We start from the raw sequence: 18710 nt of genomic DNA on the forward strand, positions 1-18710 counted from the left end.
TTTATAACGATATGAATTGTATATGTGCTAGTTGATTTTCTGTGCGGGGCCTGCAGCTATAGTGAGGCAAATCATTTTTCGAGCCCGGCTTGAGAAATGCAAAAATGGTGGGGGGCTGCAGGTGAAGCTTCCCTTGTGCAAAGCTCGCGGAATTCTTTTTATAGAAAGGAAAAACACATTGCTCCTTTATACTAATTCAATTTATGCTAAAGCAATCGCAACTTTATCTAAGAGTACCTTTTACAATTTTTTTTTTCAAAATCTGTCCCGAAATCCTATTGAAAATTTTATTAAGGGCTGTCCAATTTTGCAACCCACTTTGCTTTCATAATGCGATCCATATCCGTCAAAGGGTAGGGGAGAAACTCCGTTTCAAAAGTGAGCTTGGGAGGGACCCCTCTGAAATGGGAATTGGAATTGCTCTTTGTAGGATTGCAGTGAGTGACCTTGGGCCCGCGATGATACGAAGTCTGTTGCATCAAAACTTGAACTGAGATTGGGCCAGATTTGCACGCGGCAGGTGGAAAATCTTCAACCCAATTCCAAGCCAACCAAGAGTACCCTTTATTATTCTTTTTTCGAGAAAGCAATTGAGTAGTATCAGGGTTTGGTAGTAATGGATTGGTAGCGTGAACTACACAATAGAATTGATATTGCCAATCGCTTTGCGCTTCGCGACCTAGCCTCTCTCCAATCAATCTAAAAACCCTTCGATACGCTATGCGAAAGGGCTTATTCTTCCAATGATCGCGCTTTCGAACCTTTCCACTCGGCTCAACCCAATCATCATTAATGCCAAAGAGATAATCGAGAACGTGCAAAAAATTTCCCTTGTGAAATATAGCATTGCTAGTATGCAAATCTGGGCTGGAAGGGCACTCGGGAAGGTCCCTAACATACTGAGTAATATTATCAAATGTTATGGACACTTGCCCCGAGATGAGCTTTTCCAAAATGGAATGGGAGTGGTGTTTTAAAGTTTTATTGCTATCCAGCTGCGCCCAAACATCGCATCGATAGGCGATCATCATCAGCCCTGTGCAAAATTCCAAGATGGCTTGATGCTGGCGCCAAGCGAGAGAATCGCTAGGGGAAATGGATTCAAACCACTCTTGAATTTGATCAATTATCGAATCAACCTCCCAGACCTTAAATGCATGCAATCTCTTTTTCGCAAGAGCCTTGACAAAATCTGGCCGCTCGGGAAAAAACCCTTTGCTGAATGAATCTAGGATGCGAAATGCTCTGAAATCCACTTTGGGGCAAAAGTATGCGTACCCAAACTTCATCATTTGCCGCTCCATTCCCATTCCATAAAATTGTTGATTTAAAGCAAGCCCCTCTCTGCGATTAATGATTTGATTGGACTCCCTGCGATTCCAATGATTCTGATAAAGATGTGGAGCGCCCTTAATATTTTTACACAAAACGCTATTTCGAATCAGTTCCAAGAACATCAATGCAGTAGCTGTCGCTGATTGTTTCACAACTTCGTGATTCAAGGTTGATAAAACATGCTCGAATCCCATCAAGGCTTTATTAACATTTGAGCGCAGAAATGAGGCAAAGATGGGAGATTGAACAATCCAAAAAGGGAGGTGGCGAGCGATAGAATGTTGATTGGGGAAATTCCCTCGTTGCACTCTGAAATATTCGCTTCGCAATTTAGCTTCGTACATAGTTTCCTTTGCGCGGAGTGGAATTGAGCTAGAGTAGCGAGCATCGCTAGGTGCAAGAAAATTGATTTCCCAATCCCTAATGCCATTCTGCGAACCGCCCCCTTCACTTGAATTTGCACTTCTCGCAAGACTTTCACTATTGAATGTAAGATCATTTGCGAAATTCTCACCCCCCATCCCGCTAACGCTCCCTTGTGAATTTTCACTACCCCATTCACTTTTCTCTTGATCAGCCAATTCTCGCAATAAGGAAAAGCAAATATCAGCGCGAATTCGATGCTCCTCTCGAGGTTCGCAGGAGGTTTTCTCAATTTCATCAATTCCAAGATCTGTGCGGTTGACTCCATTGATGTAAGCATCAGCAGCATTTTGAAATGTGGGCATTTTACTTTTTCCAGCGCTGCCAACAGCTTTCAATTGCGCTGATCCATATGCTAAAGCATCAATATCCCTACTTTGAAAGACTTCGACAGTGGAAGTGACAAAGTGCATTTTTGATCTGGTGTAAAATTGACTGTAGCAAGCTCCACCAACAGCTTGCTTGGACCCTTTCCGTGCAGTCATGGTAGCAGAAATAATATCCCGGCAGCCACCGAGGTTGAATATTTCCAAAGGAAGCGTGGAGCGGGTTTTACATTTTGTGGCTCGCTCATCGTAATATTTCTTGATGCAGCATGGCTTCCAAAGCATAGTGAGCTCATCAAAATTGCTATTCTTCACCGGTGTGAACTGCCGCCCAAGGTCCAACCAGCAGCGATCCATTGGAATAAAGGCATTATTGAACTGCTTGCTCCATCGCGCGCCCCAGGTTTCGTGCAATTGAGAGAATGAAGGTTGACGTTCCGAATCTTTAAAGCCCTTTCCATTGAAATATAATCGCAAGCCGTAAAAATCAACTAATTCCAATGCTTCAATTAAGCGATAGCACTCGCGAGTAAAGGTATCAAATTGATCGCTTTGATTTGGATTAATTCGATAGCCAAGTGATTGAAAGCGAGATTGAGACCCGCGAAGGCGATTTTGCTCTGTGCCGTGCGCATTTGCGTGAGCTTTCATGGTTTCCCAGTGAGAGGGTATAGATTCCGACGTGTGATGATCAAAGGCGAAGCTCATTGCAGGGTGGATCACCTCCTCGTGTAGGATTTTGCGTTGATCGTCACTAAGGTAAATAGAAATGTGCTTTTCCTGAGATTTCTTCAGGCCCTTCCTTCGGTGAAAGAAGATGTTGGGGAAAAGCAGGTAGATATTGATGGAGCTCCAATCGTGAAGTTTGCCGAAAAAAATATGAGGAATCTTTTCCGGGGAGAGCAACAAAGCGTGCTCTGCATCGAATCGAAAGGGGTTCAAATCAGCAATTGCTAAATAGTGATCATCTGAATCAAAGGGCAAATTGTAGGGAATTTTGATGTAAACGCCATGGGTGCGACCTGTTAATGGAGCATTCGTATAAGGGTAGTAAATCCACCCAGTTTTAATCGCAGCTAAACTTTTGAATTCCCCACACATACTATCAATATCTACAGTAATTGTAGGGGTTTGCTCTGCTGAAACCTCAAGCTCATGATTCAACATGCACAATGTAGGGGGCTTGGTGCGAGTTGAATCAATGCAATATTCGTCATCGCTGAGGGGCTCTGCAACTGATTCGGCTCGTTCAAAAGAGCGATCAGTAACTCCAAAACCTTGATTGCTTTGTATACGCGAAAGATGATAGGTGCCTTCATAGATAGTGCGAAGTTGCCTTTCACTTAAGTGATCCACCATCAGGGAATGATTGCTTGAAGTTTGACGTGGCAAATTTGATGCTGTGAATATCTCCTTTCCACGTTGAAGGTGCCTTTTGCCGAGATAATTTGGAATCTCGTTTTGCTCCCGATATGGATTTCTTTCAATTGCAAATTGACGAAGGTTGATGCAATGATTGGAGTGAGATTGGCCGCTCCTAAACATTTCCTCATGATGCTTTTGAAATATCTTTTCATGTTCAACTTCCTCACAAAAAAATCCATTTCTAAAGTGAGCACAGAAGTGATCGAACGCATTGAAAGAGTAAGGATCAGATATTTCACCAAAAGGATCGCTATCCACTTCACTTCCCACTTCAATTTGATTTCCAAGATCAATTAACTCTTGCGCTGCCTCCCTTGCCTCCTCATTGCTAACTTCTATTTCATCATCATCAGTGGAGTAGTACTCTTCGTCAAAAGCAAAATCCGCATCAGACAATGCCTTTCGAATCTCAATAGTTGGCAATGGATTGCTGCTCTCAGAATAGCGCTCGAAATAAGGGGAGCCATTCTGATTGCTTGTATCAATTTCAAAGCTCCCTTCAATATCTGCTGCATCAGGAATCCCTTCGAAATTTAAAGCTTCAGGAGTGAGCCTTGAAGCGGGGTTCAATTGCGATTGAAGTAATTGAGCCTGAAGCAATTCCGCTTGATGCAATGGGGATTGATAATTCCGCTTAAAATATATAACAAACATTAGCTTCAATTTAAACTTTGAAACGATAATCGCTTGCAATTGATAAAAATGTATTTTTCGAGCCCGGCTCGAGAAATATCAAAAAACCTGAGCGAGCAGCGCTCAAATGAATAAAGGGAAAAATCTTCTTCACCTACTCTGATGGAACTCTTTTGTGAGTAGGGATTTCGATCTTGGATTGAGGAAAATTGAAAGGAATTAAGATTTGCGAGAGTGAGTGGTGGGGTTTGAAAGGGGTTAAAAGCTTTTCCAATTTGTGAGCGACCTTCTTCGACATTGCTGCTACTATCCCAATCGCAATTGCTACTATATTCATTAGCTGCATCATCCATCAACTTATTGTGATCTTCTTCAAGGATTGATTGATTCGCGCTACTCTTTTCGCTTGAGTATTGTTGATTCCGCTGCCCTCTTTCGAAAATTGCACCTCTCATATTTTGAGGCAGCGAATCCAATCTAGCAAATTCATCTCGACTGCTTTGAATTTTCAAAGCTTGAGGTTGTGGATTATTGACTTTATTGGAGTGGAGATCGCTCTCATGATCATTTAAAGAATTTAAAAAACAATTATCTGCTCCTTCCTTTGAAATTGCAATTGATGTTGAGTTTGGAATTGAATGTCTCTTTCGCGATTGTTGAGTTGCGCTTGGGGTCAAGGGTCGTTTTTCAGAGCTTTTTTCCATTGGATATGGAAGCTCGTCATTTGGAGCTAGAGCGCTCAAAGGCATTTTCCAATTGATAAAGATTAAAGTGCAATCTCTAAAGCGTTTCGAATTGCGTTAATTCAAGAACGATTCTGCATGCAATTGCTTTTGTTCCTCGCGCCAAATGCTTGCTACCCACTTGCTCTCCCTCTCCTCTTTTTCAAGCTCGAGCTTTCTTAACCGAAATGCTGCTTTGCTTTCAAGAACTCTTTTTTTTTTATCAATTAAACAATCGCGAGTTCGAGTGAGAGCTTTTGATGGAATATTTCGATTAACAATTTCCCGTATTTGTTTCTCGCCGCCTTTTGCAATTGGCCCTTTTTTTCTTGAGGAGATAAATTTTCGAGATTGAATTTGTTGCTTTTTTCTTTTTTGATCGATTTTGCAATGTTTTTGGATTTTGAATGTAGTTTTTTGCTCGCTTTTTATTTTATCAATTTGCGTCTTTTCCTTATCTTTTAAAATTTCCTTTTTTGATTTATGAACTTCAAATACAGTTGAGGAGTTGTTTTTTGCTTGTGAGTTAATAATCAAATCAATGGAGCCAGCTGGCTTTGGATTTATAGAGGGAACTTGCTTCGATAGTGTGCTTGAGGCATCAACCCTAGTGCAACTTTCTTGAAGGGATGAATTTGAGAATTGAGTTGGAGTGTGATAGAGAGATTTATAAGCGGTCGAGGAAATCTGAATTGCATTGGCTAAAGCATCGATTTGGGAAAGTAAGGAATATTGGATTGGCGATTCGTGAGCCTTTGGATCGCTGCTACTGAAAGGGTTTGTATAACGAATGGAGCGCTTGACTTTTGGTTGTCGTTCTGAGATCCAACGTTCAATGTACCAAACCCAGTATTCCGAAGCCAATCCTTTAGTCGGGTAGTGAATGATTTGTTTTGGGTGATTGAAGTGAGGCTGCTTATCTTGAAGATGTTAGTAAAGGCATTGATTCACTAGCAAGTAATAAAAAGACCTCACTTCTTTTCCAAAACTTATAACAAGCTGATAATGTATTCTTTAATAAGTTAGACGGGGGCGATTGCGTTTTAGACTCTTCAGACATGCTTATTTAGTGACAGTTTTGATTCACCTCGAGGGAAAGCGCAAAATCGCAATATAGCTTGGAAGCTTAAAGTAAGATGCTTGAAAATGTATTGATTAAAATAAAATAGAGGGTTCAACCTACATTGTGGAAGGAGAGAGGTTGAGCTTTTGCATTTAGATTGAGAGCTTGATCGAAACTGAAAAAATTGAATCAAGCTTGCACGCTCTTTCAATTGAGTGCACCCACCTTTATAGAATACACGCTCAGCCCACTTTTTTTCTTCTTCCTTGACCTTTTTTGACCTTTTTGATTTATCAAATTTAGAACCCATTGCGACTCCATTAGCTCATTTTACTAATTGAAATAAAATAAATATTATTTTGACGAGCAAATAAATAGTGATTAAAATCATATAATCAATCAAACTGAATAAAAATATTGATAGTAAGGAATTTATATTGCTTGCTAAGTAGAGAGCGAGCGTAAGTGCTATCGGTGATGCAATCGCATACATTACCTATTATCGAACCGAGCTCAATAGATCAAAGCCGAATCAAACTTCAACCGAAATTTAATCATTCAATAATTGAATTAACACTGCAAGATAGAATATCAAAAACTTTTTATTTGACACACCCTCATGTTGGATGAGCTGAAGGAAACCGAAGCAATTAACTCCCTTTGCACAAAGCAATTTGAATGCCATTCAAACGATTAAGTTAATCTCACAACCAAAATTAAATTTCAAGCCGGGCTTAACATTTCCAAAAAGCCCCATCGCATTAAGAATATCGCCCTTCCAATAGTCGAATAATTCACACCTACACTACCCACTCAAACCAATTTATTAAAAATCAAAAAGCTCATTCTCCTCAAAAGGCTCATCCTCCTCAAAAAGCTCATCCTCCTCAAAAAGCTCATCCTCCTCAAAAAGCTCATCCTCCCCTAGGCAGCTCAATATTAGCAAATGTGCACTTGAAAGAGGGCGCAATTTGAAGATCAAATGTAAACTTGAAGCATCTAAGATTCCTTACCAAATAAATGAGCAATTCCAATATAAAAATCCTCGGGTGGCAGCTCAACCCATTTACTTTCTATTGAATGCTTCATTAGTAAATAAAGAGCTACAATACCAATTTGTACATACCTGGCTTCACAGCTTTCAAATACATCTCGATCGAAAAAATATCATAAAACAGATTTTCACTATTCGGTTCTTCAGGCGACCAGAGCTTAATTCCATTTATATGATCCCTTTCCTATATTAGCTTTTTCGACCCGCGTTTTAAATAAAAGTAAAAATAATTGAATCGTGATATAACTAACCAGAACTCTTGTTTAGTGCATGGCGATATTGCAAGCCAGTAAAGTCGACGTGCTCCTGTTGGACTTAAAGCTTTTGTAAGGAAATTTTCCATTCTCAAAAGCAGGAACTATCAATAAAATAGTATAAAGAAAAGGTGAAAGTAGTAGTAAATTTTGAAGCGTTGAAGGCAATCTTGAATCTAGAGGATGTGCTGAATTGAACTTTGAGGTTTTGAAATAAATTCGAAAGAAAATTAAAGATCTTTATATTCTGGTGTTTTAAAATATTGTTCCTAAACGAAGCTCAATAATTCTCATTCTCTTGCAATATCTATCACGCACACTCCTCCCCTTTTCCTCTGTGACAAATCAAGCGATGCTCTCCTGATCGCACCAGAAAAAAATCAAAAAGAAAATAAATAACTGCAGCCTGGACATCCATTATATTGTGCCAACCGCTCCATGACATTCGTCCCATCAAAATAATCTATGATATCAGATACAAGACTCCCTCTAATTAAATTAATAACACCTTCCACCTCATGATCATTATTATCAAACGCAGAGCAATGCAAATCCCCATTCATAAAAGCGCATCGAATCTCCTGAACGATCCTATCGCTAAAGTTCAAAGCGAACCGGCTGCTATCGATGCCACGCCCTTCTTTATTATCAACATATGGGAAATATTGATAAACGCTCTGATTGTGAATGGTAATCGTGGTTGCAAATTGAAATGCGTTTTTCAAAGCGTGCAAAGCTCTCTCTGCATTATTTACTCGATTGCGATCTGCTGCCTCATCGGATTGAAATGCAGTGATTCGAAAGTGGTAAATGCGATTTGACGAGATCCCAACAATCAATGAGCCAGCAGAGCTAACAAATGCAGCGAGCTCTTCAAAGTTGATTCGCTCCGACAATACAAGTAGACCAGGCGCTTTTTGATTAATTGACCAGCACATTGCATTGAACATGTCTGCCAAATCTTGATTTGTAGCAACATCTCGCTGACCATTTCGATCAATATTGATGCGTCGCATTGTGATTGTAATAAGTTCAATGAGTTTTCTTTTCAGATTGGAAATTGGAAACTAAACTAAATAAAAGAAAAGCGAAAGGCAAAAGGAAATAAATAATTATATTGTGATAACTTTAATCAATTTCGAAAGCGTGCAATTTATTTTTCGAGCCCGGATCGTGAAATAAGATCATTCAAGTTTTCGAAATTTGAAAGGCAGGAGGCATTTCGCAGGCCGGAGACGTGAAGTACATAATTTTTAGAATTTTCAAAATGTGACAATTATTAATATGGTAGAGGCATTTCACAGGCCGGAGACGAGAAATACATAATTTTGAGAATTTTGAGAATTTTCAAAATGTGACAATTATTAATATGGTAGAGGCATTTCACAGGCCGGAGACGTGAAATACATAACTTTCATAATTTTGAGAATTTTGAGATTTTCGATTTTTCCAATAGTAGACGCATTTCACAGGCCGGAGACGTGAAATACATAATTTTGAGATTTTCGATTTTTCCAATAGTAGACGTATTTCACAGGCCGGGGATGTGAAATGTAGAATTTTGAGATTTTCGATTTTTTCAATAGTAGATGCATTTCACAGGCCGGAGACGTGAAATACATAATTTTGAGAATTTTCAAAATGTGACGATTATTAATATGGTAGAGGCATTTCACAGGCCGGAGACGAGAAATACATAACTTTCATAATTTTGAGAATTTTGAGATTTTCGATTTTTCCAATAGTAGACGCATTTCACAGGCCGGAGACGTGAAATACATAATTTTGAGATTTTCGATTTTTTCAATAGTAGACGCATTTCACAGGCCGGAGACGTGAAATACATAATTTTGAGATTTTCGAGAATTTTGAGATTTTCGATTTTTCCAATAGTAGATGCATTTCACAGGCCGGAGACGTGAAATACATAATTTTGAGATTTTCGATTTTTCCAATAGTAGATGCATTTCACAGGCCAAAGACGAGAAATATAGAATTTTGAGAGTTTGAAGATTTTGAAGGGTGCAATTATTTCGCAAGCCCGAGCTGTGAAATATTTTTTTTTGATGGGGTCAATAAATGTCAATGCGCTCGATCCATTCCATATTCGGTAATTTAAGCGAGAAAAGGGTGTTAAGGCTTTTTAATCCTAACCCTGATTCCGCTATAATATTATTATTTTAAGTATAAAGCTTTATATAAAAGAAAACCCATTTCCTTATATAAACCTTTATATTCTATTATCCTATTGATCTTATTTACCGGGAGTGGTGGGAGTAATGGGATCTTATTGATTCTATTAATAATAATTGGTGGGATTAATGGGACAATTCATTATATAATACCAATTCCCATATCTTTCCATATTTTAGTTTATCTTTTATTTTAGAATTAATTCCTTAGAATCTTACTAATATAACTTCACAAAAAGTTTGTAAAGTTATATTTGATATTTCCTAGAATCTATTATTCTAAAAACTATATCTTATATTTCTGGGATATCTTATAATTAATACTATATATATATCTAAGGCTTTTCTTGGGTACCTATTGTCCCCTGATACACTGTAGTTGAATTATTGAGGCCTATAATACCATTATAGTCTATACGTTAGTAATTCTACAGCCTGTTACTAATCCGTCGTAACAATATGTTATATAATTTAAAAAATAAGAATTATAAGTCGAAATATATTATATAATTTTAAAAAATAAGAATTATAGATTTCAGAGATAAGAATTATAAGTCGAAATATATTATATAATTTTAAAAAATAAGAATTATAGATTTCAGAGATAAGGATTATAAATTTAAATATATTATATGATTTTAAAAGATAAGAATTATAGATTTCAGAAATAAGAATTATAAATTTAAATATATTATATGATTTTAAAAGATAAGAATTATAGATTTCAGAAATAAGAATTATAAATTTAAATATATTATATAATTTTAAAAGATAAGAATTATAGATTTTAGAAATAAGGATTATAAATCAAAATATATCATATGATTTTAAAAAATAAGAATTATAGATTTCAGAAATAAGAATTATAAGTTTCAAAAATAAAGATTATAAATTTCAAAAATAAGGATTATAATTATATGAATATTATACAATATTGATATTCAACTCTAAAAATTAGCTTTTGAAAAAATTGAAAATGTTATATATCTTTAAACTTTTTAAAGATTTTAAAAATATCATTTTTATATTACTAGCTTTAATATTATATAAAAAATGATTTAATATTAAATGATTTTTATTAATATCAAATAAATCTTAAAATAAAAATAAACTTTTATATATATAATATAAAAACTATTCTGAAATATTCAGTTTTTAAATTTATTTATAATAATATACTATCGCTTTCTCGAAAATATTATTTTTTAATCTTGAAATCCTAAATAAGTTTTATTAAAAATTAAGAAATTCTAATTTTTTTAAATCAAAAACGAATTAAATTCGATTTGAATACAATATATATTATTCAATTCGATTTTTTTTAAAAAATTCAAAATAGTTATTTTTAATAAATTAGTTTTAATATCAAACGAGATATTAATTAATAATAAATAAAATTCTAAAAATAGAATCTAATAAGGAAGAATACTAACAAAATAAAAAAATCATTATTAAATCAAAAAATTTCTTAAAATTATAAAAATATAATTATATATATAAAGAAAACCCTAAAAATCTTAAATTTGGATTAATATTAAATAAAATATTAATAATAATTTTTTATATATTTGATTTATTAAATATTAATATATATTTTAAATATTGGAATAATATTAGATTTTAATTTTTACGAATTTATTTTCAATTCTAATTTTAATAAAATCATAAACTTTTTTCAATTTTACATTTTCGAAAACTTAAATTTAATTCTAACTCCAATTTAATATTATATAATTATTATATAATTGAAATCAAAAATTGGTTTCTCAAAAATTTGAAAATATTATATAATTCAAAATTCTTTAAATATTTCAAAAATAATATTGTTATATTACTAGTTCCAATATTATATAAGAAATGAGTTAATATCAAATGATTTTTATTAATATTAAATAAATCTTAAAAATAAAAATAAAATTTTATATATATATAATAAAAGCTATATTAAAATATTCAGTTTTGAAATCTATTTATAATAATATATTATAACTTTTTCAAAAACATTAATCCTTCAACTTTTAAATCCTAAATAAGTTTTATTAAAAATCAAGAAATTCTAATTTTTCTAAATCAAAAACGAACTAAACCCGATTTAAACAAAATATATATTATTCAATTCGATTTATTTTGAAAAATCCAAAAAAGCTATTTTTAATAAGCTAGCTCTAAAATTAAACGAGATATTAATTAATACCAAGTAAAATTCTAAAAATAGAACTTAATAAGAAAGAATGCTAGCAAAATAAAAAAATCATTATTAAATCAGAATTTTTCTCAGAATTATAAAAATATAATTATATATATATAAAAGACCCTAAAACCTCTAAATTTGAGTTAATACCAGATAAAACGTTAATACCAGGTGTATAGGAGTTAGGTGTATAGGAGTTAGGTTTTAAAACTTAATTCCATTTTCGATGTTTTTATACAAGCTAAAGGCGAGAGATTATCAAAGTTATTATTATTATTATTATTTATAATTAAATCTCGAGCGTAGCGAGGATCGGCGGCTTAGGGGCCATCATATTACAGGAGCTGCCTCTAGGGTCATATGAAAGTGTTTAGAGATCTCTCGAAGTAGTTTAAATTAGATTACAAATAGGAATTCAATAAGATTATAATTAAATACAATTCTTATAACTATAGTAATGAAACTAATGATTGTTGTTTTAAATACGAAGCTCTATATTATAATGAAACTCATTCCTTATATAAACTTTTGTATTGAAATCGATTGATAAGTTGATTAATAAATCGATCGATAAATCGATTGACTTTTGATTATATAATACTTATTCTATAATTCCTATTATTCTAGTTTATCCTTTTATCCTAGAACTAATCTTTTAGAACATTATTAATTCTAATAAAACCTTTTTTGTTTATTGTATTCTATTTTTTCTAGGATTTATTATTTTAAGAATTATATTCTACGATTTAAAGTATTCTATAATTAATATTATATATAAATTTAAGGTTTTCTTAAATACCTAATATCCCTTGGTATATTATAATTGAATTATTGAGGCCTATAATACTATTATAATTTATGCGTTGGTGATTCTACAGCTTATTATTAATCCGTCGTAATACCTCATAAAGATTAAAGAAATAAAAATAAAATTTTATATATCTTAAAAAAAAGACAAAAAGCTTTTATGAATTCATAGTCTGAAAAATTCTTTTTCCCCGACGGCTAGTATATTATAATTCCTTTTGTTTTTTTAGCTTTCTTTTTTTTATATTATTAAAACGTTCTTTGGATTTTTGATTTGAATTGATTAGGATAATCAATTAATTAAAATAAAAAGGAATGTGAAAATGAAAATATATAATTTCAAAATTATATATTATTAATATTCAATATCTATAATTTTACTCTTATAGATTTAAAAATATTATTAAATTTCCTATTTTCTAAATTGATTTTTAAAAAATTAAATAATCAATTCTTATCGCCTTTTTTATTTCATTATCGCAATATAGCGATTCATTTTATTTTATTATATATAACTATTTACTTTATATTTGATATATATAAAGACTTTTCTTATATAATCATTATCATCTTCAGCTCCTTTATAATAAAGACTTTTCTTATATAATCGTTATTATCTTCTACGCTTTTATAATAAGTAATAATGTAATAGCTATTGATTACTATTTTAACTAATCGTTATTTGATTTATAAAGAAATAGCTTTAAAATATAATATAATAAAATCACTAAAAAAAATGGTTTTCAGAAACCTCTTATAAAAAGGTATTACAAGTATATATATATAGTAGTAAGCTATTAGGACTTCGATCCCTAATACTATGTTTTTTAAACAGATTACATATATAGCATAATAATAAAACTTACAACTCCTATTATATCTGCTTATATAACAAAATATCAAGAATCTTATCCGGTAGATTACATTCTGGAATCTGTAATTGAACTTATTTTAATTGGAACTGAAAAATAATTAAAAATTGAATTCATTAAAAACAAAAATACATCTACTTAATAATTAAATATTCTAAATTCATTAATAATGAATTATTAATAATAAAAATATTGAATAATAAAACAATATTAATCTATTATTATAAATCATATGATTAACTATGTATATAAATAATCATCTCTATACTAGCCTTTTCGAAATGAAAAGATTAAAAAAAGAAAGCTCTATTATAAGTATATATATATAATAATAAACTATCAGGACTTCGATCCCTAATACTATGCCTTTTAAACAAATTGTATGTGTGGCGTAGTGATAAAGCTTACAACTCCTATTGTATCTGCTTACGTAACAAAAGGATAATTGACAAACTATTTAATATTAATTGATTTATATAAACAAATCAAAAGAATGTCGAACTTATAAAAGCTAATTTTATAATTAAAAAAGAATAATTTTAAAACAAATACGAAATAATTATAGATAGGAAAATAAAAGGCATATAAGTATATAACGATATAAAGAGTATAATATTCATTTATATAATGATAATAAATGTTTCAACAGTTATCATAGAATATAATCCTAAAACGTCGAGATTTCGAGAAATTCCGACGGTCTGATTGGTCACTCAGATCCCCGTTAAGCGGACACGGCCGTAACTGGCAGTCTAGGGGATAGATTGAAATTGTTATTAAACTCTAAAATAATCGAAATAGCGGAATGAGAGCGCGCACACATCAGGGATATCGGTCACAGCACGGAGGTTAGCGCTCTAACTCTCGCCTCACTGCTTTTGAAGCTAAGGATTAATTTGTATGGGCAAAATGATTGGATTTATAATAAGTTCAAGGCGGCGAGATAAAAATTAGGATATGCACCGTACTCCCATCGGACACCATCCGAAATACGCCTAGCGCCAGCGACCGCACCTCAACCACCCCCACCCCCTACCACTTCTCCCCCACTATCTACTCTGCATCCAGCACGGCCCGCGCGGTTCCTCCCTATGGATCAGCGGAAGCCAGCGCAAGACTTCTACGCTGAAGGTTGTCGGGGTAAGTATTGTAAAACACACAAAAAAGCGATCGAGCTTTCCCGAAACGGACAGGGGCTTTAGCCAAACAAATCATCACGCTCTTCGAAAATTTACATAGCAAAATCAAGACCACGAAAGTGCTGTAGATGTAGATTTCAGCACACCAATTTGCTAAAGCGATTCTATTCTTTGAGAATCCTATTAGAGAGAGAGTCTATTAATACTCTTAAAAGCTTTGAAAACTTTGAAAACCAAACGAAAAGTTAAAAATCGAAATTGGAACGAGGTATGCAAGGAGTACGTCCTACGGGATAAAGATTTGTAAACTTCTTTTTCTGATAATGTATAGAGAATGATATGGATTCGTAACTTTCGAACGTAGTGAGGCTCCGGGGTTCAAGGGCTGGCCCTTATAAACAATATCCGCAAAGCATAAAAGCCACGCTTTGACCCCCGGGAAATACCCTATCCGCGGCCCCTAGTAATAGCACCGCATATATGCGAGAGGATTACCCGGTATGGTCCTAAGGGACTTATTAAGTGCGTACCATGTCCTGGACGTAGTAAATACGTGGGGCCCAGGGCTTGTCTATTGACAGGCTTAAGGAGCCAGTAAGGAAGAAGAGCCGGCAGCAGACTTGAAACAGAATCAAAGCCCTCGAGGTATGGAGGCATAGCTTATAAGTTTTCGTATGACACTATAGTAAAACCTCTCTTTAAGAATACCGGTTTTTATAGTCTTTTTTAAGAATGAATAGTAGTATCCCTGTATGGAGATTCCACTTAATTCTGACATGGTAGTAATTTCCTTCCGACTAGTCCCGAACGGGTCCTTTTAGTGACATTTTTTTTTTTTTTCAATTAAGCCTATCTAAAATCCGGATATATTTATCATGTGAAAACTAATCCTAATGATTCTACTGATCCAATCAAAATACTGAGACCTTAAGGATATCCTTATAGAGTTGTTTTCCTTATAGAGAGGTTTCACTATAGTAAGAGACTCTCTTAACGAGTGTAATATTAAAGACATGTTTATTTACAAAACAGCGACATGCGCTGGTCTGATTTTTAGTCAACTAAGAGGCCCGCTAAGGCTGCCGAATAGCTGAATAGTAAGTCTAAGTATTGCAGTTTATCATTTGCAGGTGGACAGTAATTAAAGTTTATAATTCGTGGCCGCATAGTAATCGAAGTTTTTCATTTGCAGGTGGACAGTAATTAAAGTTTATAATTCGTGGCCGCATAGTAATCGAAGTTTTTCATTTGCAGGTGGACAGTAATTAAAGTTTATAATTCGTGGCCGCATAGTAATCGAAGTTTTTCATTTGCAGGTGGACAGTAATTAAAGTTTATAATTCGTGGCCGCATAGTAATCGAAGTTTTTCATTTGCAGGTGGACAGTAATTAAAGATTACGATTAGTGGCCTGATAGTAATTAAAGTTTATCATTTGCAGGCGGATAGCAATTAAACTTTCGGCCACTTGCGTTAGTAAAAGCTTCTTAGTACTACTATCGCTCACACTCAGTTAGATTATAAGCTGATCAACATTGAAATAAACACTCCCGAACTACCTAAACACTTGATTACTATACTTCTGTATTCGCACACGTCCAGTGCAAAGTGCATCATTCAATGGTTGCTACTACTCTCCCCTCGAACGACTTTCGTGTCATTATAGTGGGAGGTGGCATCAGTGGTCTGGTAACAGCACTCGCGGCCAGCCGATTCGGCATTCGTGTTGATTTATACGAACGAAATACTTCTATTAAAGAGTTAGGTGCTGGAGTTGCCATGTCAGTTATCACGCTACTTCTACAATTGAGCCCATATGTTAAAATATTCTACTAACATTTTTCTGGCAACTTAGCGGTCCTAATGCGGCAGCTCTCCTCGAGAAACTAAGCGTTGGCGAGGTATTAGATAGCATTTCTTCTCGCCCAGTGGACCGTGTCAATCTCATCTATAGGTAGGTCTCTCTCTTTGTATTTGCAAGTAAACTTAGGATCCTCAATCTAACGCCTCAGACATCACGACACTGGGGAGGTCGGCTACACAGGAAAATTGAACACTGCTAAACGTAGCTTCTACTGCCACCGTGCCGACTTCGTCCGAACGATCGCCAGCTGCCTCCCCAGTGACCAGATTCATCTAGGCAAATCCCTCAAAAGTATTTCTCAGGACCCTCACTCTGTCACGGCCTTCTTCGAAGATGGTACCTCGGTGACCGCATCTGCCCTTATTGGCGCAGACGGAATCCGCTCAAAGGTGCGCCAAACTTGGAATCAGGAGAAACCTATTTTCTCAGGCCAGATCGTCGTGCGAAGCCTCGTCAAAATGGCAGCTCTCCCGCAAGATGTTCAAAATTATTGCAAACACGGTAACGTCTGGGTCGCACCAGGAAAAAAGCACATCGTGGCATACCCCATCCAGCGTGGCAAGACGGTATGTGCCGGGGCTATCATTCCGGCTTTTGGGGGCAAGGAATGGGAAGAGTCGTGGAAAGCGAGGGATGATGAGATCGATATGGCGAACTTTATGTCCGCCATTGAGGAGTTTCACACGGATCCCAAGACCATGTTTCAGCTGGGCGAAAGCACGTCGATTTTTGGGCTGTATGAACGAGAACCGATAACGAGCTGGAGGAATGGAAGGATACTGCTTATTGGGGATGCAGCACATGCTATGTTGCCCCATCAAGGTATGTCTATTCACTAATAAGAGGGATCAAACACGGAGACCTGACATATTCGTGTGCTGACTTTATTATCAAAGGCCAAGGTGGCTCGCAAGCAGTCGAAGACGCTTATGTTTTGGGCGTTCTGCTCGCTGCAGCGTCTAGCAGCCATACGCCAGGCCTGAACATTACGAACTGGTTTGATGTTTTTGAGCAGATCCGGAAGCCTCGTGCCGAGCAAATAGCCATTGAGAGTAGAGCAATGGGTCAAGCATTCGATGATCTTCAATTGAGCGCAGAAGGAGTAGATTTCCTGCGCAAAAGCTACTCATGGGTTTTCATTACTGAGGCCTTGGATGAGTGTGAAGACCAGATGAAGAAGTCTTTTGGGCCAAATTCGGTTGAATGGGAAAATCTTCAGAAGATTTTGGAGACGAGTCCATGTAGGGAGTGGACCGAGGACTTATCGACATGGGTCTCAAATCCTAGTCAGCAAATGAACATATAGTACATTATGGTATATGGGATAAGTTGTGTTACACCGCTTTTCTTTTTCCACCATTAGAATTATTCTGCACACACAAACTGATCCTAGCTAGCGAGTCCGGTGCGGCATGACTGATTCCATAGTAGTGCATCTCAAGTTAGTTAAAGAATCACTTGTTACGAACTATCGCGAAGTAACTAATGTTGATTCGGGAGAAGTCTATTAAAAAACTGTTCACGCTTATTAGGAATTATTGAGCGAATGGTCTATGAGTGATTATATTGATTGAACTGTTCATTATAAGAGAATCCAGCTAGAGTAAGATCATTTTATCCTTCGGGATATCGTCACGTGATCGGTTTAGGGTGCTCACCCTCCAATATGCTCTCTGTATCTGCGTTCGGCGAGTTGTTTGGGTGTTTAATCACCTGCTATGCATCTCAGTATCAGTCCACAGTAGGTGCCAGGGTAGTATGGCTCGATTGAAAAGCCGAAGTAGGGAGTGTCTCGTCATCCAGGTTAGTGGTCGTAATAGGTGACTAGGGTAGTACGGCTAGCTACGGGTACCCATAGGTATAGATAGCTTAGGGATGAAAAAAGCTATACCTATCAATCAACGGCTGGCTGTAGATACTAGTATTTCATTTTTATGAGTCGAGTAATTAAAGTGTGTGTAATACAGGTATTACTTAATAAATTCTATTAGCTTAAGATTTAGTTTTATTATAATAAAAATCACGATTAATCTCAGCTTTATAAATAAGCTGTTTGACTTTTATATATATAATATATAATAATGACTTTATATAGCAACATTTTGTATATTGATAATCTAAATATCAAAAATATAATTAATATTAGAGGTGATTCATTTTATTACTAATTTATAATAGCGGAGAGTATTTCCGAAACAGTAGATCTGTTATATAAACTCAATCAGGTGATCGCTATCTGACAATTAATATAATCTTAAATAGTATTTTTGATATTTCAGTTTCTATTTTTTGGAAAATATTATTATTTCAGTCTTATTTAGAAATTTCCCAATTAGAAAAGTTTAAAATTTTTCATTTAGGACTAGAATAGCAATACTCTATATTAGAATTATAATATTGATATTTCGAAT

At 34.8% G+C, this 18710-nt stretch overlaps 3 protein-coding genes across 3 annotated transcripts; 1 reads left to right on the plus strand and 2 right to left on the minus strand.

The window, feature by feature from the left end:
* Positions 1–42: 42 nt before the first annotated feature.
* BCIN_02g00011 (hypothetical protein) lies at positions 43–5049 on the minus strand. Its single transcript, XM_024691002.1, has 2 exons — positions 4301–5049; positions 43–4142 (listed from the first exon to the last, which is right to left on the minus strand). Exons 1-2 carry the CDS (start codon positions 4889–4891, stop codon positions 291–293), a joined length of 4443 nt encoding a protein of 1480 aa, XP_024546772.1. The 5' UTR covers positions 4892–5049; the 3' UTR covers positions 43–290.
* A 1485-nt stretch (positions 5050–6534) lies between these two features.
* BCIN_02g00012 (hypothetical protein) lies at positions 6535–7429 on the minus strand. Its single transcript, XM_024691003.1, has 4 exons — positions 7233–7429; positions 7054–7160; positions 6941–7000; positions 6535–6851 (listed from the first exon to the last, which is right to left on the minus strand). The coding sequence occupies exons 1-4, from the start codon at positions 7322–7324 to the stop codon at positions 6754–6756; spliced, it is 357 nt and encodes a 118-aa protein (XP_024546773.1). The 5' UTR covers positions 7325–7429; the 3' UTR covers positions 6535–6753.
* Positions 7430–15897: 8468 nt separating this feature from the next.
* Positions 15898–18310, plus strand: BCIN_02g00013 (hypothetical protein). Its single transcript, XM_024691004.1, has 4 exons — positions 15898–16216; positions 16291–16389; positions 16448–17121; positions 17196–18310. The coding sequence occupies exons 1-4, from the start codon at positions 16056–16058 to the stop codon at positions 17603–17605; spliced, it is 1344 nt and encodes a 447-aa protein (XP_024546774.1). The 5' UTR covers positions 15898–16055; the 3' UTR covers positions 17606–18310.
* Positions 18311–18710: the final 400 nt, after the last annotated feature.

This window comes from Botrytis cinerea, chromosome 2 (genome assembly GCF_000143535.2).
Source record: "Botrytis cinerea B05.10 chromosome 2, complete sequence".
Taxonomy (NCBI): Eukaryota; Fungi; Ascomycota; class Leotiomycetes; order Helotiales; family Sclerotiniaceae; genus Botrytis; species Botrytis cinerea.